Source organism: Photinus pyralis, unplaced genomic scaffold (genome assembly GCF_008802855.1).
Source record: "Photinus pyralis isolate 1611_PpyrPB1 unplaced genomic scaffold, Ppyr1.3 Ppyr1.4_LG3b, whole genome shotgun sequence".
NCBI classification, from domain to species: domain Eukaryota; kingdom Metazoa; phylum Arthropoda; class Insecta; order Coleoptera; family Lampyridae; genus Photinus; species Photinus pyralis.
In genome coordinates, this window is record NW_022170510.1 from 16,685,179 (window position 1) to 16,710,807 (window position 25,629).

The 25,629-nt window shown below is 34.2% G+C and overlaps 1 protein-coding gene across 2 annotated transcripts in view; it reads left to right on the forward strand.

Moving 5' to 3' along the window:
* LOC116166654 (homeotic protein ultrabithorax) overlaps positions 1 to 25,629 on the forward strand; it is a 190,589-nt gene that overhangs the window by 95,250 nt on the left and 69,710 nt on the right. The window contains exon 2 of one of the 2 annotated variants that reach the window (XM_031481689.1): positions 18,140 to 18,169. The exons of the other annotated variant lie outside the window; for it this stretch is intronic. Coding sequence (XP_031337549.1) covers positions 18,140 to 18,169 — 30 coding nt within the window. The remainder of the gene's footprint in view (positions 1 to 18,139; positions 18,170 to 25,629) is intronic. 2 annotated transcript variants of the gene reach the window in all.

Here is a 25,629-nt window from a genome sequence, read left to right on the forward strand (position 1 = left end):
GCAATTTCAATGAACTCGCACTTTATTGTGCAGAGGTTGAACGTAAATTATTATTTTCCGTTTTAAAATATATGACGCTTTCAACTTTCTAAGGTATAACATGTTCGAGTTCAACTTGAGCCAGTACATTGCATATCCGAAAGCCTGCTGAGCGATGTATTATTAAGTTATAAAATATAAACGTGCTCTAGGTCTTGAATTCTATAATAATTCAGAATCTGTCGAGTTCGACATGAATTGCATGTGCATCAAATTGGAAAAATGCATGTTGCCGGCGAAAGAGAATATTTCACTACAAAATTTACCGAACAACGGGTACATTTATCTATGACAGAATAAAAATAATTGGTTCGGAAAAATCACTTAGTATCAGTTAGTATCGACTACCAAAACAAGATAAAATAATAAACCAAAATTTATAATAGTGTTATAAAAACGACACATGCATTGCCATTTTAAATATTTGCAGTGTTGGTGTTGCTAAGTTATTGCAATAAAAATAGTATTTGAACAATGACAGTTGTGTTACTAACCCATACAAGGTGTAGAGTGCTAATTTTTTTATATCGAAATATTTTCTCCCCCCATTAATTTAGAGCAAAGTTGCAAATATGTTTCTTGTACCTTGAAAAATTGTGCATCTGCGCATGTCCTCATTTAATAAGGAGCGACAATATGCAAGTTTATGATTTTGGACTTGCTGTCCGTCCGTCCGTTGACATGATATCTGACTAACGGTTTCGAATCCAATTTTCAGCAATAGGTAGACAATGGTCAAGGGACTAATTGGTTAAATTTCGATCAATATTCATAAACAGGAAGTGACTTTGTCGCTCGTTATATTGGAGCAGTTTATTATTTTTCAACTTGTGAAGCTGAAAAATGAAATAAGTGTAATTTTCCAGTACGCTGCATGGAACAAGATTAGACGCAGACTTTTACAATCTACAAAAAAATTGTTACAACTTTCTTGTAAAATAATTACGGGAGAAAATATTTTAATGACAATTTAACCCTGAATTTAACTCATGTAGAAAAATCGCATAAACCGCAGTGGAATAAAATTGTCACCTTGACAGCGGCAAAACTTATCTTTTCCAGCGATTAATACACTCCATTAATATACGATCAATCAGCTTGGTGATCGTTTCAAATTCTACCCAATCAGATGATTTTTTATCTGATTAAAGGCTAGGTAGCTTTTTATCAGCGATATTAATGCGTGTAGGAATGCGTAAAATACTCGTAGGTATATAGTGGTTGTAAAATTTACTGTCTTTTATTAATCGGGGTAAATACACAAGAGCTTGATTTTTAATCGGATAATTTTTATACGAAAGTTTTGTTGCAACGGAAAAAACTAGCGATCAAAAGTGTGATAAAATCACGACAGCTTTAGCTATATGGACCGATTTTATCATGTGCTTTTGATCGAAAGTTTTTTCCAGGAAGCACAAAATTTGAGTGAATTAAAAATAAAATTAACCTGATTTAAAACCAAGATCGAGTGCATTTTAGGGAGATTAATAAAGGACAGTCAATTTTACAACCACTATATATTTTACGCACTCCTACGCGCATTTTTATCGCTGATAAAAAGCTACATAGGGTTTAATCGCCGATAAAAAGCTACCTAGCTTTTAATCGGATAAAAAATCATCTGATTGGGTAGAAAACAATCACCGAGCTGATTGGTCGTATAGTAATGGATTGCATTAATCTCCCTAAAATACGCTCCATCTTGGTTTTAAATCAGGATAATTTTATTTTTAATTCACTCAAATTTTGTTGCCTCCTGGAAATAACACTCGATCAAAATCACATCATAAAATCATTTTAAACTAAATTACCACCACTTTACAGTAAACAGTCGAAGAGATGAAAAAAGATGACGGAATGAGCAACTGAGACATGTTGTACTACATAAGCCATTTACAACAAGGTTTTACTAAACTTGAGGACTTTAGCCGGGGCAGATTAGCGATTTTTGCTCTCCTAGGCCAGTAGGAATTTGCCGCCCTTTAAAATTGAATAAATAATTTAAAAATAAACGAGTTAATTTTTTAATTAATTTTATTAGGTCATTAATATTATTCTTTTACACCACCTAAAAATTTATTTTTCTATTTGGTTTTAAAATAACATTTTTTGGCGAAAAATACTGTATTCAAAATTTCAACTAAGTAAACAACATCTTTTAATCATTACAATGCAAATGATTTTTTCTAGCTTTTTTTCTGCAAACTTTTGCAGTACTAACTCAGCTTCAATATATAAGATAGCGAGAGCGTTTAAACGCTCTTGATGAGACGTGCTAGATCGTAAGTTAGTCAAAATCCTTTTTAAAGCGGAGAAAGATCTTTCTGCTCAGCAGTTTGTTGCAAAAGTGCACAAAAACACTTTAACGGCAGCATCTAAATATGGAAAAACTTGTATTAAACTCTTTTCCTCTCTAATAAAAGTACTCATCTGTAAGTAAACTTCTTAGAGATAATTAATTATTGAAACATGGTGTTCGGTATCTATTTTTTTTATTGGTCAATGTGAAGTGCTCATTTTTTTAACTGGGTACCATAGGTATACAGAAAAAAAACTGACAAACTTTTTTTAGTGTTAAAGTTATTTAAAATATGTAAAAAAATATTTTGAGAGAAAAAAAATAATTTTAATAACCTTATAATTTTTAAAATTTTAAACATTTTATTTATTATTTTATTAATATATTTTTTTATATTTGCCAAAAATATGCCACCTCTAGGCCATGGCCTAGGTTGGCTTAATGGCTAATATGCTCGTGGACGTTAGGAATAGACCGGGGGATAATGACAGATTTTCGGACGTGATTTCTTACAGTATGCCTCTTGGAGTATATTGAGGTGTGGATATTATAACGTTAATAACACAACTATGAATGAATCACTCCGTGTTCTTCATATATAAAAGTTAATTAACTTAATTAATTAATTAATTAAGTAATGCCATTACGTTCCCATGCAGTTTATGATAACGTATGATCTATATGCTCTATTGGCATAACGAGAGGGACAGTCAAATTCAATGGTAAAACGTGCAGGCATATACGCAACAGAAGTTGAAAAATTGTTAAACAAATTTTCGTGTATTGATACAGTATGCCTCTTTGTTTTTCACTTCATATAGATGTATTTAGGTAGTATATATAATTCCCAGTTACAACTGTAATTTACAAAATAATTTCCTATGTGTTCTATCCAGAGCTTCGTAGCATACCTACTGTAGAAAATGACGGCATATTATATGAAGAACACGGAGTGATTCATTCATAGTTGTGTTATTAACGTTAGAATATCCACACCTCAATATACTCCAAGAGGCATACTGTAAGAAATCACGTCCGAAAATCTGTCATTATCCCCCGGTCTAGAACTTTTGCACTTTCCAGTGAACAGTGTCCGACAACGTGGACAGAATAGCGGACGGGCGGACAGCACATAGTCATACTAGGAATCTCTAGTTTCGTGAGAAGTGGTGATGATTAATTATTTACATTCTTTAAAATATAATTAAACAACAGTTTCAGCTTTTAATTCCTCTTACCTCGCCTCTTACACTTCAATTTCTTAAATAAAAGAAAAGTGTTTTCTTCTGAGACATCCGAATTCCAACACCAATTGGGTACAAGGTAGTAGTTTTGACACATAGCAAAACGTAACACACTCTCTGTCTAATTTTCAATATTGTGACCGCGTTCTCCGTCCGTAACTTTGTCCGTCTGGATGGTTCTGGTATATAATATTTATCTCAAACGCGATCGATGTATATATCTATACCTATTACTTGTTACGAGGGGTCGTTTTTATTCCCAGACTAGGCATGATAACAAAAGACTAGAGCAACAACAAAATTTACAGGTATAATAGGTACAGGTAACAGGTGTAACACCATTCTAATAACATCTTTAATCCCATATAAAAATATTCATTTGGTTTCTCCACAAAATGGCCCTCAACAGCTGCTGTAAGTTCGTCATTGTCCCTCAATTTTGTCCCCCTTAGTGGTTTTCTTTTGAGATTCGGGAACAAAAAATAGTCAATAGTGGGTGTTAGATCTGGACTATCCGTTAGGACGCGTACCGTCATTTCTAAAGAAACCAAAGACACCAGACGGCTCTAATATGGAGGCGATTTTGATGGATGATAGAGTTTTCTGAATAATATGGTGAAAATCTGCCTTTGCTGTAAATACAACTAAGGCCGAGGCTAAGGCCGTGATAGACATGAAGTGCATTTATGAACTTGGTATAACGTTTGATACCTAGTCTAGTCTAAGGGATATATACAGGTTTGAAAGTCCTGAATGTCAAGAATGGTACCCGGAAGACGACCACCTTTCATCGTCTTTAGGCACGCTCGCCGCGAATGCCTCTCCTCACTTGGATGTCCTTGGGCATGATGGTGATTCGTCTCGCGTGAATGGCGCAAAGGTCTTCGAAAAGACCCACCAAATACCTACGCCTCGCTCGCTTTCTGTACTGTAATCGCATCACGGCGGAATTCTGGAAACGGAGGTCGGCGTACCAATCTCTGGAAGGGCAGCTTGCGAATAAGCACCTCGGTGCTCTTCTGATAAAGGTGAACCTATGGGGCTTCTTCACGTCATGACGTCACCCGTGGCGGAAGCGTGTGAGCGGCCTTGGTCGCCAACTGATGCCTTGTTGTTGGTTCTCGCCATGATCAATAATAATAGAAGGAAAGTAATGTAACTACTAACATCAAACAAGCGACAGTGCACTCAAATCAATTATTTTATAAATTGCCACACAAGCTACTTTAGTTCAAAATATAAATGCAAATTTGTTGACAAAAGAGTAACTCATCGCATTGCGCAAACAATGTCAATTTGATCTATTTATTAAAGCTTCGGTAATCATAGTCTTGAATAAGTCAATTTAGACTATAGACTCTACTATAACTACCAAGTTGGGATGAAGCGTAGGGTCGAAAGAACTTATACTTACAAAACTCACTACCGTACAGGCGTACATGTAGGGGCAAATTTTCACGTTAAGAATCTGCGTATAACACGAAGTACGGTCCTTCGGTGGTACTACCTATTAGGTACGTAACCGTCTTACGCTCGTTTGTCGATTATCCTCAATTTTTTATTACTTCCGGCTTAAGCGGAAATCGCCGCTACTAATTTTTCTTTTAATGGAAGAACTTATATGTATTTTTGATTTGAATACACAATTAATAATAAACTTTTTTTAACCAAGTACAACATTTGTAATTCATTGGTCACTAACGTATTCCTTTGATCATTTTCACTAATGAAAACAATGGCGGCTCAGACGGAAGGTAAAGAAATCGCTCGTTACCTTACCTACATAATGTGGCAAACTGGAATGAAACTGTTGTACAACCGAAAAATACCAACAAAAACCACGTACACCGCAATTATGTGTGGCACAAATTATATTGCTATTACCTGGCGATCACGCAAAAAATAATTCTTATAGGTACGTACCTATACAAGAAGATGGAAGCAATTTTTTACCGTAGGTGTACAATAAACCGAATGAGCAACTTCTAAATTCCCTCTTATTTATGTTGCTAAATTACGTTCTACAATTTTATGGGCGTGTTGAAACATTATTTTGTACAACCTTACCGGAGGTCGCTTAATAGTTTTATAAAGCGAGCATTATTTTAAATCAATTCTCCGGTGGCATATTATTAATACACTTTTCAGATTGTTAAACATAACGTATGGCTTGATAAACGCAATTGCGGCATTAACAAAGCAAATTTTTCATAATTTTCTGCTGGTTTATCGAATTTACAGTAATTGGTTGTATAGAATTCCCTCGATACGAACACGTCCGTATGTTGAAATAACAACTTTTTTAAACGATCATCAATTAAATCGCAATATTATAGTTGTAGTTATTTTCTCGGAAAGAATCATCACTTTTTGTATCTGTGAAGGATGCTAAAAAAATTAAATAATGTAGGTAAGTATACCTATACAACGAACAGGCCATCTGCACCTAAGAAAGTTGCACATTGTACGTTTCAGCTTTTCAGCGGTAAGCAAATAAAAACAGTGCGATTAAAACTGTATACGCTGATATTTCTGGTAAAAAGGAATATTTAGCAGCAAATACGGTAATATAACATGCAGTAGAGATTCATTTTTTTTGGGTATAATTACACGCGCAACTAGTAAACATAAATGCCTTATGCTAAAATGTCTTTTGTTGTTGATGTGACCATTTAAATGATAAAACTAATTCTTGACAACTAAGATTTAGAACATGATATTCGAACTTAAAGACGTAAATGGGTGTAAGTTACCTTTACTATAAAATTTAACTACCTCTACATATCAAGAACTTTTTTGGTCGTCATCAATTAATTTCATAATTCTGTCAACGTGTACCTATGTCGGAATTCTTAACAAGTAGATAACAGTGTCTTAACCCATTATATAAGTACCTACACAATTTACGAGAAAAAATTTAATGGATAAATATAGCGCCACCCTTCAAATCCCGTCCTACTTTATGAGGACGATAGAAAGCGAAATAAATTATGGAGAGCAATTTTCATAGCTGCTTAAACTTTTAAAGGTATCGAAAAACTGTAAACCCCACCGCGATGGGTCGAAGAACGTTTCACTCTTTTGTATTTCACAAAATTTGTCTTTGTGCAGGGGAAGGTAAAAAACTAAAATGTTTTTAGTTTGTTCATAAAGTTCAGTCGATTTCGATTTCTGTTTGCTTAGTTTTATTGCTCCTCATATTTTTAGTTCTAAAGTTTGCGCTCGGGCAATATACTACCTAATTTAGAATTATTGCTGAACGTTCTTTTTGTGCACGTTATTGGACGAGCTGATGCATAATAATTTGAACGTGCGACAAAACACATCAATTCTTCATTGACAGATTGCATTTACGGGCTGTAAACATAATGCGAGTTCATGCGGTGGCTCATATATCACAGTAAACACAGATTAACCGTAATGTAATAGTGTAATCAAATAGCGGGGCATCGACGTAACTTCTAATACGTACAGGTAATTTAGCAATTTGGAGACCTTTACGTCTACGTTAAACCTTTACTCCAATGCATTTGCACATCAGATTCGTTTACAATATCTGTAGATACAGCAGGAAGAATTACTGTACCTAAAACTTGTGTTTGCAGAAACGAGCATCAAGTTGTCTAACTCCATATTTCACCAAGTCTCGTACTAGTGTATGAGTACGTAAATGATTCATAATTCTCTGTCTGTCCATCACTGCATCAATTATTTTTGTTGTGAAAAATTTGGCAATTATCGAAAGTATTACAAAAGACTGCCCATGCTTTGATTTTAAATATGGGGACCACATCTATCGAAAATTTGTGGTTGTGCTTGCTGATCTGAATCATCATTATTATAAATAGCAAATCTCACGTTTTATTTTAAATCGCATGCTATATAGACAGAATAGATGCTAACTGTGACCGCTGATCGATCTTAGAGGGTACCAATTTAAATTCTTTATGTTCCATGCTCTACGCTCTTCATTACAGTATCCGGGTTATTGTATTCTTTTTATTTATTTCAATTTGTCCATGCGCATTCTGGTAATTCGCATACTCCCAGTGCAGTACAAATTGTCGATGATTACTGTGATTTGAAATAATATGATACCGAATATGGTCGACATTATAGAATTTGTTTTCTAGACCATATTTAGGGTGGTGGCGTCTTGAGGTAGGAATTTTATTTCAATCGGAATAGGTATATACCCAAAAAAACTTAGGTACCTAATACCGTTAGTTCTATCCTGTTGGCAAGGGAAAATTAAAACAAGTTCCAAAAGTAATCGTAACGATTTACAAAAAGCGCATTTCCACATTAACAGACTTTGTACGAAAAAATTAGTTACTTCAGTCAAATTCGTTTTCAGCAATTTAACCAAAAAAATCGGTCTACAAACAAGACAGTTAGAACTGCGCATGTACCACCTATTCTTAGCGTATAGAATTTATAAGCACAAAATCTGAAACAACTGAATACCGAAGGATCTTCGAGATCTTTTACGCATCCAGCAATTTTACAACACACCTTAAGGGGTTGATTCTGTCCCACCAGATCAGCATAGCTTGTAAAACAATTTTTTTAATTTGGCATTAGTTTTACTTTTATTCGAGGTGCCTATATACAAAGTTTCATTTAAACGTCTCAACAAATAAAAAAAATGGATTGCGCAGTTACCAACGCTGGGTTGCGCATTCGCAAATTTTTTTAATTCGTCTGCATAGTTGCTTGATGTTTAAGGAATACTTACTAACACAGAAAACCAGACATTCATGTTCTTTGTAACAAGAATGCTAAGAGCGAACCACCTTTTTGGGGGTTTGGTCAGTTTTTGGGTTGCAACTTTTTGGCCTGTTGGTCTACGTAACTGAAAAACAATAGAGATCTTTCTTATATCCTTAAGAACATGCGTACCAATTGACACACTTGATTTTAAATTAATTTCTTCCATATTTTAACCGCTCACTGTATTTACACCCTGTAAAAGTCTTCAAAGTTAAATGCGTCCCAAAAAAAGTTGGTAGGTGGAACCAACACCGAGATTTGAAAGGTTTCGATTATATATTCCTATCTAGTACTAACTCATCAGTATTAGAAGAGCTCGTCAAATAGTGTCTGTGAAGTGTGAAGTTAGCAGAACTTTGGCGGCACACATTTCGTGACTAGGTGGATAGGTTAGTGCTCCGTTTGTGCCGATTTGTACCGTAAAAAGCTTGCCATCAAAACATACCGTTAGTAAATTCAATGTTTATAGATGTTCTGCTAATTTCGCACACTTTTGTCGGCACAAATCTCGGACTTGAGGGGGGGGGGGGTGCTATGTTTGTGCCGGTTTGTGCCGTAAAAAGTTTGCCAGCAAATCGTTGCCTTTGAAGGTATTACAAATTTTAGATGTTCTGGAAAATAAAATCAAAATAATTTCTAAACGGTACGTTTTGCTGGCAAACATTTTACGGCACAAATCGGCGAAAATTTAGCATTAACAAGTCCACCTAGTCTTCTGCTATCTTCACGGACCCCGTCGAGAATAAGAGTTTGGTGTAAGAAAAAAATCATAAAATCCGTTTGAGCAAACGAATCGGAGAGAATGCCCATTTTCTGTGAATAACTTATCCTTTCTCATCTGGGGTCACAATCAACTCTTCGAACAAGAGCCTTATGCATCAGACCGTGCTTCAGATACAGTAGTTCTGGTTTGCTGTGGGTGGCTTGCTTACAGTGTGGGTATACAGCAAAGGACCGAAGCGTGTGACCTCGAGCGTTAAACGTAGCATTTCAAAAACTGTCAGTGTGTTCCCCGTCTAACTCCGAGAATCAAAAAATGCAGCGATGTCAAAACTTCGCCAAATCGAGATTTATTACATTTATCGTCAGATCGTGAGGGAACACGTAAAATTGTGAACGCTCATCGTGAAATCTGGGTTATAACTTGTAACTTGTTGGGCAGCGCAACCTGTCTAGCGCGTACCTATCTTCCTTTCTTGCTAGGATTTGCTTGCAAGCAAAAGGAAAAGATTATGAGTAGGAAATAAAGCAAAACCATTCTTCCAATCTTCTCCTTGTGAGGTTCACATTTTACTTTTGCCGTTACCTTTGAAGGAAATACTTTACTTTTATAAATACGGCCTAATATGTAGGAACTAAGATACCAAAACATTCAAACGTATTTGGGCTAATTAAATTACGACCTTCCATTATTATTATTAAAGTAGTGGGAATGCAAACGAGAAATAAAACAAGTTCAAAACGTGGTTACTCGCGACCGACGAAAGCGCATTTTCTTCGCACAGAATCACTAATAAATGGGGAAGGAAGTGACAAATCCAAATAAACTTTTGTCGTTCTGGTCTTTGGGCTGTATTACACCGTATAAGAAAGAAACCACAACGAAAAAGCTTAAACTGGAGGACTAATAGTGGTGCAGACGAACAAAGTGCGGACAGTAGTGTTCATTTTCCTTTTGGAAAATGCGCTAAGAATGGTATTATTTGTAACAATTACGCTAACACGAAATTATATATCTACCTAATCACTATAAACCATACCCGTCCACTAAGAAATGTACAATTTAATTATTATTAATTATTTTAATTATAATTTAATCTAATAAACAATAAGGTAAAAAGTCAAAATGGATATATTATAATAGCAATATAACTATAACAAACTCTTTCATTGCAATCCCCATACTAAACTGAAGTCTCAAAAATTGATATGAGGGTAAAGGTTCGCGTATACCTAAAGAAATCTATAATCTATGTGCATCATTAGAAAATGATGAATTGATTAGGGCAACTGAGTAGGTGTACATTTTACATGCACAAGCTACAAGGTAATGAATCGTTTCCAATCGCGCACAGTTTAATTTATCTGTACTTACCTGTAAATAATTAAGCGTTATATTGAAGTGATTATTAATTATATCGTAATAATTTGTATTACAATTACAGCCAAATTTAAATTTAAACTCATTTAACATTTTGTTTCAGGTGAGAAATGTTTACGAATACCACACTTCAAACTTGCGCCCAGTGTTAATCGCTAATCAACTGTTACAATAGCAACGGTGAGTATATTACACAACATCCACCGTAATATAGTACGCTCGATGCATCCCCCATCTCTCAGTTTGCTCTTTCTCTCTTCCATGCTTGATCCCTGGGAGGGTGGACCCAGTCGTCCGTGATATTATATCGCACCCGACTATTGGAACGTGTAATAACCTGATATAAGAGCTGTTGTGTACAGGGAGGAAATAGCAGTTGGTATTAAATGCAGTATAGGTATTTTATTTCACAGTTTCATCTTCAACTTAATAAATTAGACACGATTTTCAATATTCAACTGAATTAACTTCTTTTCAAGTGGTAATTAACCCTTATTCGCAACGAGCTTTCTATAAAAACGCTCAAGTCTAGAAATTTGCGACGATGCGGCTCTGGTATAACTCCCCCAGCCAGAAGCGGAACAGTTATAACCAACACCTAATATAATACGCAATTCTGGAGGCATTAGTCTACCAACTTGTTTGACAATTTTCGTCGCGGAAAAGTGAGGGCGTTTTAAGTTTCAAATCTTGTTTCGTCGATGGCAAAAATATCGATATGCAATTTCTTATCCTTACTGCAGGTGGCTTCGTGATTTTCCCAACATAAAGATCAACGTTCCCTATCGTTACCTATACCTAATCAAGTTAGTTCTCAAGATTCTCCGATTAATACTTCCAGCAACTGGTAATAAAATGCGCTTCATTTTCTCGGACGTAGTTCCAATAAGGTCCTCATTAGTTACATTTCTATTAATTCTTTTTACGAATGCATGACTCTGATTATTAACTGTCAATCGATGGACATTTACTACTTCTTCCTTCATTAAGTTGTAGTTTAGCTAACTATCCTTTCAATAGGAATTGTTTTGTGGGACATAAATTTAATTAGACCACTACTACTACGTAATTCATTCTCAAGAATTGTGCTTTTTTCACAAGACAATGATTCCATTTAGCAATAAAATTAGCTGTTTTCAATTGATAATAAATAATTTTGTCATTTACTGTTCGTATGTATGATTTAGTGCTCGTTACTGGATAGTTTAGGAATATTGGTGCATACAACGAATCGAATATACCAATTACTCGCTACCAGTAACTCAAAATTGCATAAGGTTTGAAGGGGAGTCCGAATGGTTGTTTTTACAAACTATGTCCCTACTTGCATCTAACGGGCGTTTAAATTCACAACAGCCATGGTGTCGTTAACAGACTTACACAATACCTACCTAGTAAACGATTTAAAAACTGTCATCCAAATTTGTTTTACCCAGGCACAAGCCAAAGTATCAAAGTCTCAATTGTGTACCTACCTAAACCACATTTTTTTTTGTTACATAAAACTCGAAAATAGGAATACAAGTTCTGTATAAGGAGTTGAATTTGTCCAGGAAGTTTCAATAAACGCTTCACTAAGATAATTGTTATTCAGGTTCAATGGACAATAACTATAATTACAAGTCGATGCTTCACCATGTGATAACTATCTGGGACCAACATTGGCTCAAAATTTTTTACGAGAACACTAACTTTGTAAGGGAAATCTCCAAAATACGATCTTAGTAGATAAGACCTAGCAACTGGTCACCATTAGATAGCGTTTTACGAATTTCTTGTCGTGTTTTTTTCTTGTTCGTGTCTTGTTCTTGCACCGAGATCAAAATAAGTATATAAGTGACGAGCACGAAACATTACAACACTAAGACGGAATGAAGAATTCTTGTTGAAAATGTGCATGAGAGCATGATTTCTTGTTTATTTACTTGTAGGTATACGTACCTACATAAAAATGACAAAGATAAGTTTTTTTATATACCTAGGTAAATATGCTCACGTGAAAATGTGTCATAGGGTGGCGGACCAGTGCCGAAACATGCATTGTAATATAAAAAAAAAACTGCCCAGACATTTTTAGTAAGTGTTAATAAGTCGTTAGAGGCTAGACGGATCATGTCATTTAAAATTTTGTAAATTGGGTCGAAAATTGATGTAACCGAACGTTTTTCAATAGTCATTGCCCACCGTTTCGTATTGATGCCAGACAAGCTCAGAACTTGTTGAAGAAGACAAGAAATTTTGCTTTGTGAAACACTAGTTGTTGGTGATATACGGGAAACCAATTTCGTTTACAAAAAGTTCAAACATTTAATCGCGTTGTTGAACAATCGGAAGATTGTGACTTACACGCTGCATTCAATTTCAATAGCGCACTTAGTTTACATTAGTTGGGAACGTATGCTTGGCCCTTTTATCTCGTACATCAATAGTGATAACTGTAATAATTTTTTGTTATCAAGAGTTAAATAATTGCAATCGTTTAATTTATAACAGTAGTCTCGGGTCATGGCACTTTATTATGTACCTATAAAATAAATACTGTCTACACCTTACCTACGGGCGGTTCTTGCTCATATTTTAATAAAATGGTAGGTACCCATATCATCCTATCATCAATAGATCCTGCTTAAATCTTATAGATTCTGACCTGCAGTTCATATCAAATTCGTTTCCATATGTATGTATATAATGTATAGCTTCTAGAAAATTTCAGGTTCTAACCAGTCTTTTTCCTTGTTCAGATGCACATCATAGTCATCAAAACGTGGAAAAATAATAAAGATTAATTCAAAAGCATATTTTCACTCCTTTTGTGTTGTCGTCATGCTTATACCATTGTCCCTTCTATCAATGCTTATACTAGGCAAATCTAGACGAAAAAATTTGTTTGATTGGGATTCCTGGTGCTTCATACGTGTATTTCCGCCAAAATTTAATTTAATTGACTGACGTGGACGAACGCGGGGGCATGGGCTTTCAAGTTGCTACCGAATTCAAGCACACGCTAGCGGTTACGGTATCGCATTACGATGCAGTTGCTATAGTGGCTTCGATCCTCGGTCCTGTGTCTTTGAATTCTTGTCTAATAACGAACATCATTCCAAATGCTGGAGCTGGAGCAATAGGTCACTAACGCCGGAAAATCTTTTCAGTTTATTTCTTTGTCATGGGGAATATTCTCTTTTGTAATGAAGAAGAGAAAAATTTAGTTTATCTTTGGAGTTGTTAAAGACATAGAGACCTGTAGTGTGGAAAATACTGTACCAAAGTTATTCACTTCGGTTGTATAAAATGAACACCGTAGAAAAATTAGTCTGAATTCAGAAATATTTGTAAGGATAACACACTCTGAATTCCCGGTTTTACTGTGTCTTCGGCGAGGCTTAAAAGGGGCCCTAATTTGTGTCTCGCTTGAAACTAATATGGTCTATTCCATAAAAATTTCAGTAACAGCAATTGAAGCAAGCTACATTTTGTACACAATGTAGCATTAAAATGTTTACTCATATCTGAGAATTCAGTCCAAAATCAAACTATGCATTTTAACCATGTTCCAATAAACGTCTACCTTGGAACAGTTGCAGTTATTAGAGGCGCAAACTACGGTAAAGTTATTGAGCATTTATCAAATTTAGATCAATTTTTCATCTCACCTTTACTTTACTTACTTTTTGGATAAATAACTTCATCTGATCTATAGTTTCTGTGAGTTCCCAAGTTCCCCAGGCACTAGATGATATTCCTCGCGGGTGCATTGGAAATGATACCTATACAGGGTGGTGACTTGCCTAACGCATCATAGGGATTTCAATGTAAAATTCATTACATGCGATTATTGGCTCCCCAAATTATTTTAGAGCAAAAATGTATTAAGGTTTTTTGTAGAAAAAAATTTTTTACGTCAATCAACCGTATTAGTTTTCAATTTTTTGCATAATAAAGATGGAAAATTGGAAAAATAAAACCCCCATCTTTTTCAATAATCTGTGATGCCATGGAATTTTATAATACAAAAACCACGCCAATATCCGTCATGCCATGGAATGTCTGCTATGAAACAAATCAAATTCTATCACAAACTATTATATTTAGAACAGCGAATTCAACATAAAGAAATACCAAATTACTAAAAACGGTTTCCTAATATAACAATTTGCAATAAATGTTCGAATAAGTCACCATTAACTGCAAGACAGTAACCAAGTCGATCATAAAATCCATTTCGATCTGCTGCTAGCTGATAACTGGATATCTTTTTGTTTTAGAAAATTCCATGGCATCGCAGATTATTGAAAAAGATGCGGGTTTTATTTTTCCAATTTTCAGTCTTTATATGAAAAAAATTGAAAAATAATACGGTTGAATGGCGTAAAAAAAATTTTTCCACAAAAAACTTTAATACATTTTTGCTCTAAAATAATTTGGGGAGCCAATAATCGCATGTTATGAATTTTACATTGAAATCCCTATGATGCGTTACGCAAGTCACCACCCTGTATGGCAAATAGGAGGAAAACTTCAATAACCTGGTTTATCGTAGGTCATGTTTGTAATGGAAATTTTAGAGCACGGACTACTATAAAAATGGATGCTAAGAAACAATATTCAGTCGAAGGCCACTCATCAGCACTGAGTATAATTTATATTTCCGGGATCTTTTTTATACTGCAGTCTACAGAAATCGTGAAAGTCATAATATAATTTATATTATATTATCCTAAACTGTCTAATATATTACCTCTTTGTTACTATAATTCTATATTTTAAACATTTAGAGTAGAATTAATAGTAAATCACAGGAACTAAACTGTGTGTTTTAATACCGAGGGTGCAGTTTGTTGCAACAAGCACTCGAGGGATTAGGACGCAATTTAGTCCCTTCCACTGTCAAAGTCTAACTTTGAAATTTGTTTGATTGTAGAATCAAGATGTGTAACAAATAAATGACAGTTTAATTTAAAGATTCTCGTTCAAAAGTATACCTATGGCGCAAAAATGATCGTTTAAAGTTCTGCAGAATAAGTTACGAGAAAATTAGTGCCTCCGAAATTCAAAAAAATATATAAAAAACCGTATAATGACCAAGAACTAAAATGTACATTTGAAGTTAACCGTTAATCATTAATTTGTGTTTGACATTTTAGTGTGTACTGTCTCTTTTCGTCCCTCATCGCATTTTAATGCCCCCTGGAGAAAAAGTTAAACTTTAGTCCCTTAAATACCTACATATTTGCACCCTAAAGATGTCAAATGTTATTTATGCACCAATTTGCTTGGGAAAAAGACTAAACTGGATTGCTCGATACCCAAGACGTGATCTATGTGTATTGTTTGACGAGCAAAATATTTTTACCCAAAAGATATCACAATCATTATTTATGTACCGAGTTTCTTGGAAAAAAGACCTTGTATTTATTGACTTCGGGTATTCGTTATATGAAAGGATATGGGTTCTAGATGTGCAACTATCCAAAATTAACTTTGGAATCGATAACTTTTTGCCCAAAATCCTAATGCTTCGATGCCCAAGAATGGATCTATATGAATAATTTTTGCGAGTCAAAATATTTTAAACCAAATTTTATCTAATAAAGTATAGATAAAAGTAAATAAATAAATAAAAATCGCACGTTCAGACTATAAAAGTATAACTTTAAAGGTAGTCTATCCGTCTGCCAATGTGAGTGGGTGCGGTGGCAATATCCACGTAGTAGACAATATGTAGGTACCTGGGTAGGTATATAAAGATGCGTTTCTAACACTTTTAATTGATGGTAAATGAAGGCCTCTTTCAGTAATGCGTATTGCTATTTGGAATGGAACATTAGTTGAGAGACGAAGTTCTGGGAATGGAAAGGCAATTTCTATACATTAAACGCTTTGTGACTTTTGGTGTTTCTCGAATTGTTAAAATGACACATCATACCAACCCCTGATGAAACTGTAATGTCTTGCGAAACGTCAGAAAACTGTTTCACTCGCAGCAGTCAGGTTCTAATAAGATCTACTTAGGCCCGCGTGTCAAAAGGCATGGATAGCCTAAAGCTGTTGGGAATGAAACTCGTAATCAGTCGAAAATTAGTTTTTTGTTGTCAATTTATAGATGTTTTAGTTAATTCTAGTCCCCTCCCCCTACTCAATCCTCCTCCAACACATAGCATTTAGCCGCGTGTGAAAGTTTTGTATTTTTTGGGCCATAATAAATCGAACATTAGACGTAGAATATAGGCACGAATGCGATAGGTATCGGCTAATGAAATTGGAATTTAATGTTTAATACGGAATTGACGAAAAAGGTACTTCCTATTTACGAGCACCATTACCGTAATTTACACTTTTTGCAGTATATCTTATGGATTAATTAATGTAATACAATGCAATTCCATTAAGCGCTAATTTTTAATTAATGCTAATAGTGTAAAGTAACCCCTTTCTGTTGTGTTTTTTTTTCGATTTATGCTAACAAACGTATAAAATATTCCGACTGCAGATATCAAAATGTTCTATGAGTCCATTAAATGTAAGTTTTTGCTTCGATGTCGCGACGCATTGTTGTATGTAGACATGGAGTGACGCACGGGCGTCCAATACATAGCGTTTCTCTGCTATGCATCACCGTCGAACTCCGCCATTGCTCGCCAAATGACTTTTACAATTGCACTATAAGTTATCTTTCAAATAATCTACCCGAGAATGAATAATAGAAAAAGAACTTTGTTCCTAACTCATATAGCTTATTCATGAAGTAAAAATCGATTCAATTTATAACGAAATTTCGGATTATGACCGTAATTGTGTCGAAAGAAATTTAACTTAGTGCTTAAAGAACGTTTAATCTACAGGGACAACTTTGAAATGTTAAAACTTTCAAATCCTGCTTCCGCTTAAAGTATTATAATGCCGCGTATGCTATGGAAATCTGGGATCTACAGTGTGCATACATTTGGATAAGATCATGAACTTGTGGGTGGCTTGCAACTGTCTCTATTCCTTAGTGGTCGCCATTTATAGTACTACCAAAACAGGGAATAATGATACTTCCTATTCAAAGTAAAACATTTTCAAATTCCGTGAAAGCTATTTTAGTATGAAAGAGAACCCGTCTCATTTTATATACCGAAGGGTGAATTTTTAATGGAAAATTGCATTTAGGGTGTCACTTTCGCAAAGAAGCTACTATTTTGTATGTCTCCTTTTGAATACCACCGTTACTAATTTTTTAAGCAACAAAAAAATTCAATAATGTATCCAATAACTTTCTTTTTAATGGTCTCTAAGCTTTCTCTCCGAGTATCGGTACCATAAGATTTATATTTTTTTACAAAACCTGCGCTTTTTAAACTGGGACTTTCTAATACATAAAAAGCAATTGGGTACACTTTTTTAAAACTAACAATAGATACGCCGCACGAGCATTATACACTGACACAACTACCACATTTTTTACCGTAATAAACTCATAATTCACATTACCTTACTGTATATTTTACATGAGTTTGTAAATAAACATGCAATGTCTAGACCTCTTAAAAATGTAATCTTCGACATAGGGATAAGTGCTTTTACGTGTTAATTAATATTTTATTCTGTTCTTGTAGTACTTATAAGTGACTTTATATAAAATTAACAAGAAAAAATGCAGTTGTTTTTCAATTAGTTTAAATTATGTTTTTCTTCACTTAGGTTCCACATTTCCGTTAGGCCATGGAGCAGGTCAGTTGCCTTTTTTTATTTAAAAGGGCCAATAAAAAGCTATGCTAAGATTAATTTTTAGCAATATGAAACTTATTTCTAATTTTATTGGCCCACAAAAATATAATCTAACTAATGGCACCATTTTGCACTTCGTATTTACTAGTAATCACATATAGCTAACACGCTTAAATTAATAAAAACTACCCTGTGTGTAAATATTCTTCTCTATTGCACGCTCTATAATCTGTAAAAGTTATATTTTTGAAGACTTATTCGGATATAATAAATCAATTATGGGGAATATTTTAAAATGAGTCATGCGTAAGGGACGAGTAATTCGTATTGAACCGCTGATCATATTTATTAGTTATTGATGTCAGGATTGAAGGGTGAGGTGATTGGTTAGATGAGGATCCAATAGGACAGATGCCAATTTTGCACTTTAACTCAATTTCGTGTGTGTAATAAAGGCGTGTTATTTAAACTTGAAGGCTTGCTGCATTTAAATCATATTTGACACTTTAAAGGCTTTGTCCGCATTCTGATGCGGCTCTTTGTTCAAATTTAAGAGGATTCTTGTTACTGTGGCAGTTAATTTTAACAAGCAGCAGATGGTAGATTTATTTGCAATAGCTTGATGCATGCAAAGCTTTCCTTTCTTAGGTTACCTACACAGTTACAGAATTTACAGTTTCCTCCGTATGCATCAATATTAAACACCTTTAATTTGATTTCCTTATAATTGCACGTTCACATTGAAAGAATCGTAATGATACACTTAATTAGGTTCGTGTGCAATTTTCTCTAATGGGTAATAAAGACTTAAAGAGAGAAATTAACAAAATAGGAACTGATTTCTTACTTTACCGGTACAAGCTGGATGTTCTAAAAAGTGGTAATTAATGCTTTACTTAACGTTAATTTCTGAGTTTATAATTTCACAGGCACCGCTGCGCTTGTAAATAACCAATTTTAAATATAAGGCAGACTTAGTAAGTCAGGTTTTACAACCACGAGGAATTTTAATTCTTTGTTCCGTATAGGAATTTTATGTTGTGCGGAAAGTCAGAGGCTGTTGGTTTGTCGTTCGTCCAGCACGAAGTCGAGACATGCCTGACGCTTGCAAGGTTTTACCAACTTGTAATTGGATTCTCATTTCCAACGCATTCAGAATGGCGATAAAAGCCGGCGTATTCTTTATAACAAATGCCGCACTAAGAAAATTTTAATTGGCCGGTTGCTTCACTCTTTTTCGACCGGTCTTCCTTCATACTCTTAACACGTTTAAGACTTATACCTTATTCAAAACTCGTATTGAGAAACTTAAACCGATTTATCATCGATAAATGGATGGAACTTGGGGCAGGTCTTTGAATTATTTAATATTATTAAAATATTTCCTTCTTGCAAAAAGAATACTGAAGAGGCCGGAACAGCAGTTGTAAGACAGGTGCAACTTCTTGTAACGTCTGTTGGTGCCTTTCAGACTGCAGTATTTGTTCAATAGTGGCATTATTTAATTAGCCGCAATTTTTTAATACTGGCCTTATAAAAAAACCTCGTCGATCCAGATAACTTAAGAAATAATGACCTTTTAGAGTTATCGTTTCCATCTTTCCCACAGACAACATGTGGATGTAAGTACTTGCGTACGGAACTCCTAAGATTTTTACCTTATTGCAAATATTGTTACTGCAAAACGTTCCTATTACTGTTACTTCTTCATTCCAGGGCTATTTCAACAAATTCGCTACTACTGTATCTGAAGACTTCTCACAGTTCGCGTATATAAAAGCATTAGCATCTCCCGTGAATTTTTAAATCATATTCAATTAAAATTTTATTTAGAAGTATAATTTTGATATGTTATACATAAATTGCTGACTTAATATGTTAATTTATGCAATAGTAGATTTAGAATGTCTTAATTAATTACGCCAGATTTATCTTTAGTGTTTCATACCGAAGATACTGCACGAATATATTAATTTTATGTAGGTACAGCTACCTACATGAAATATTTATGTAATTGCTTAATTTTTGAGGTTGGTAGCGTACGTATGACAATGTAATTTGATCGGTATTCGACATGTTCTCACAAAATATTAACGTGAATCAATTATTGTATTTGTATTTTAAGAATGTTGATTTGTTAGAAAGTTATACTGAAACAAGATTTTATGATCAATTATATCGCTTTTTAGGGATTTATAATTTACATTATTGCTTGTTATGGAAGTGGTGACATTTCAGTACTTGTTCAAGGATTATTTTGCTTTATTGGTATGCAATACTATAACATAAGGATGTGATTCCAACGTTTAGCAATGCTGTTTGGTCTGTAAAACGTGTTGTTCTTGACGAAGCTAATAATGAATAAAATCAGAATTCCAATTCTGCTAATTACTAATACTCGTTCATGACGATTTTGAGAATGAAAGCAGCAATCTTTTGGTTGAAATAATCATAAACGCGAAATTTGTAGGGAATCAACGTGTTTATCAATCTGCTCCGATAACACCGCTGTCGTTTAGTTGCTCGTGCTTGATCTCAACTTGGGAGGTCTTTATCCACATTTCTTGTGTTTTTCTTTTCTTGTTTGGTATACTTGTATATCATAGTTGGAGCGTACCTGTCCAATGAATAATTCTGCCATTTCTTTTATTTAAAGAAAAAACGAATCCAAGAGTAGCCGTTCGATAATTTGCACAAACGAATGCAGTGTATACATCATTCTAAATTAATCATTTGAAGCACTTAATACATGTCGTTATGCTCTTTGAGGCGTGCAAATAATTAGAGTTATGAATATAAACGCTGCATTTGTATTTAAATTGCTGTAATCAACTTAAGTAATTACAGGTTGTTTTAAGCAAGTGTAACTGCGGGATAAGTTGTTCGATGCGATGCGGCGAATTATGAAATTATTTGCGGCATTTTTAGTATTTGTCCAACTAGCTATTAATGAAGTTCACCGAAGAAAAGGCGCATAGTTAATGTTGTGTGGGTTGCACTAAATAATAGCTGTATGCAAAACATTCCCCCGATGCACTTTATAAACACCATAGATCTTTAAGTATTTGCGGTCGTGTCTTGCAAATTGTGTGCAAAATCGCACCTTTTCGAACGCTCAATTACAATATCGAACTGTAAGCTACCGCGCGGGTGTTTGATTAAAATTACATGTAAACTTGCTCCTTGCTTGTTTTACATTCCATTGTTTGCAGTCAAGAACAAAGAGATTTCGTGCGGCATTTCTTTTACTGCCAATATAAGTCTTAATTTTTACATTATTCCGCATTCGAATATTCCGGTTTAGTGACACTTTTGTATGAATTTGGAGAAAATTCTCAACTGTATAATAACAATTCCGCAAACCAGTCGTAGGCAATGTCTTATATCAAAATATGACATTTAGAAAGTACACAGTTGTTGTTCAATACACCACACAGATTTATGCCGTTTATGGTTACAATCTGCAGTTTTATTGAATTATTGCGATTTTATACTGTTAGTGAATCGAGTGAGATTTCGCAATATATTACCTATGTGCAATTTCTAAAAGTGCCTGCTTTATTGCACACATCCTATTTATAATTCATAACACGCTAAAGTTCCAATACCGCACTACACTATCGACAACTAAATGTGGTATATTTAATTTTTAATTCACACTACTTGAAACCCCTAAGCGCTTTAATATTTTAAGAGACGTCAGATCTTATAGGATAAACCTTAAGGTACCTATATGCGTATTTCCCCGTTTGAAACATTCCTAAATTTATTGCTGCAATGTTTTATCTTCGTGTTTTGATCAATTCTCGAGTAACAAATTATACCTACGGATGCTTTTTTTTGTAATTTTTATATTTATGTGATTGCGAATTTTTATTAGCGAGGTATACCTATAGTCGTACAATTATACAAATCATATAATGTCGAGGAACCCGTTCATTATTTATAAATATATATATACATAAATGGATAAGTAAGTATTAGGTAGGTACTCGAATTTCTATAGGTAGCTATATTTTCGAAGAAACATAATAAGCTTTCAGTAGAAATATTAAAAATTTAGTACTTATGATTTTATTGAGGCTTTTAATCTATTCATCAGTGCCAATGTTACCATAATTAAGGTGAATAATTCTCATGCGCAGACTGTAGACGGTACCTAACTATACCTGCATGGCAGTGATAGGTATACAACTCTAGTCTCTATTCCTGCATATCTTATTTTAAGATTAATTTTTAAGGAAAACCCTTCCGAATACAGTGACAAGGTTAATACAGACTGATTCAGAAATAAAAAATAAAATTTATTAGGTGAGCAAAGGGTTATACTCGTAGTAGAAAAAATAAAAGTTATGTACCTATAATTTGAATGCCCAATACCAAAACCAAATCACGCCGTGTATCTAAATCATTCTGAATTATACAGAAGTCTACTAATAGATATTATTATATCTACCTGTCAAAAACAAACTTTCGAAAGTTTTCTACACTCTAAATGATTCAATAGGCCAAAATTTAGCTTACCCACTACTTTCGTGTTTTAGACTAATCATTTATTTTACGTAGTTGCACTCAAAGTTATAATATTTATTAACCCTAATAAAACGTAAATTTAAATACATATAGACCAGCGATTCTCAACCTTTTTGTAATCGCGACCCTCTATTTTCTGGGTCTGATGACCGCGAACCCCTAGTACTTAATCCTATTGTTAATGCCATTGAGGAACCCAGTTAAATGAACTACACGCTAAACTAACTATTTTTTATTTATTGTTTATTGATTTGATTGCTTGCTCATTTTGAAACTAAATTAACCACATCACACACATAAAGTTATTGGCAAATTGAAGCGATGTTCTCGACAACAGGCGAGTTCGTGTGGTATCACTACCAGGCGTCTCGGAGTCGGAAGTCCCCGCGGTTGTAGCTGACTATGTAAGTTTTAATTACTACAAAACGACGTTTCCGTCACAACTTTCTTATGCACTTTGCATTTTGTTGAATTCGGAATTGAAATCGAAATTATTTTTTTATTTTTTTTTTATTTTGCCTTTCCTGTACCTACCGCGACTCTCAAAAATCTATGTGCGACCACCTTGAAGGTCGCGACCCCCAGGTTGAGAATCGCTGATATAGACAATTCTTAAACGATATAGGTACATATGTACCTACCTTTGCATTATACAATTCTTGACGAAAAGGCATTGGACTTCGCTCCACATGGTGTAGTTATAGCGACATGCGACCAGCATTTAATTATTTGCAAATATTGCCCACTTTAAATTGAATGTCAGACGTATAGATCAATAAATATATAATATTTGGTTTCAACAAAGCCATTTTATACTTACTGGGCCTCTATGCCATCCATCGTATCTTCGGCAAATACAGACGTTGAGATTTTAGATTTTTTTTAGTTTCTCTATTTATTTCTATTTGCTTTATTTTTACCATTTTACAGAAAGTACATACTTATTTTTAAGATATTCAAACAATGTAAGAACTACGAGTACTTATAGATCTACAAAATAATCCTCTTTTGTGTTTGTCTGTTGGAACAAAGTCAGATATAGGGTTGGGTTGGTAGAGCAGCCTTAGCTGAAACCCACCAACTTAAAATAAAGGCCCAAAATAAATAAATAAATAAATAAATAAATAAATAAATAAATAAATAACTATATTTCCAAAATTATACAGCAATTGCGCAAAACCGATTATCATCATTAAATAATATCGTGTAATTTTTACTTCGAGTGTTTTATCCAAGAATTGAGCGTTTATTGGTTTGTGACTCTAGGAGTTTATGCATTAAAGATCTTTTTCACGTCTTGGATATTCTTTCAAAATATACAAAAATATGCTGTCTATTAAAAGAGAGTGATTGGTGCGTGTATTAAATTGACTCAAAAAACTAACGCCATAAGAAGTATCTCGACGTGTCATAACAGCTAAGTACAGTAAACTTCCTATTAATTTTTGATGCAAAGGATTATCTCTTGTAAAACCAGTATCTGCATACATAGTTTCAAACTTGTCCCACAGCTCCTGTGCAGTTTTGGCTTCCTTTATGTGCACGTAAAGCGAAGCATACCATGTGAGCACCAATTTTGCTTTGGCCTTAGCTACATTTTCAATGGTAGTCTCCAAGTGTATTAGAAAAATGTTCAATGGCGAACGCACAATCTTCTATAGTCTCGCGTCCTAACAACTTTGGTACAGTGGTAGTTAACCGATATGTTGCTTTTGATTACCCGTTTCTATATTCCATAAAACCTCAAAAAATATACCTGTTGCAGAATTCTAGATAATCTTCCAAGAGGAGGATAAAAACAGACACACAGATAGAGGTTTACGGTTATCGCGACCCTGTGCCACTTTTTTGCAAAACTTTTAATTTTGCAAACAGAATCAATCTAGCTACGTTTGTTTCTGAGATTCAGGGTGAAAATGAAAAAGGTGACTTTTGGAATGTTATTATATTTTGTTAATATATTTTTTAGTGCAACATCTTGTATATTTAAACGTAAATTTTTCGCATTCTTTGTCCTAATTACTTTGATGTATCGCAGCATATATTTTTTTAAATTTTAGCCATGAACAAAAAATAAAAACCTTATCTTTTACGGTTTTTAAATAGTAGGCCATGGATTCATGGAGATTTTATTTTGTTTATTGTATCCATGGTATCTCCAATCAAAAAACGACCTGACGGTAGAAATATGACAATTCAAAAATTTGAAAAATATAATACAATATAATACCTATGTAATTATATTAAAAAATGTAGGTTGTCATACATCAGTGTAATCAGTAAAAATAATGCAAGAAATTGAGGTTATACAGAGTGTTGCATTTAAAAAATAATAACTTTGAGTCAAAGTTCAGAAACGATAGCCCAAAAAAGATTATTTACAACGTGACTGGATTCTACGTAAAAATATCTAAAATAGGCCGTTCTTACCTTTGTTAACATCCTAAAAAGTCAAACTTTTAGTTTTCACCCTATATCTCAGCAACGAACTTAGCTAGGTTGATTCTATTTGTGGTATTAAAAGTTTCATAAAAAAGTGGCACAGGGTAGCAAGTCTCTATCTTTAAAAACAGCTAAGATACACTGGAGTCTCAACCAAGATAGGGCACACTGTACATAAGGTGAATTGAAATCTAACAAATTAAGCAACCACTGCATTTGTTAATTTTACTCGTAATATAGACCTATATTGACTTCAAATGCAATCCTTGAAAATATAAATTCATATAGTGGCGTAGTTAACCCAAAAATAGACGACGCTTCAAATAAATATTGTGAACAACAACAAACTCGAGTGTTCTCGAGTGCTCTCGAATTTTCTCGAAAAGTCTGGAACAAAAGACATCATATTTCCCGGGAAGATTGCGTCACATCCGCCTTCGTTCTTTATAGCCGATGACTAATCATTTATAGCGTCGATGTCTATCGGG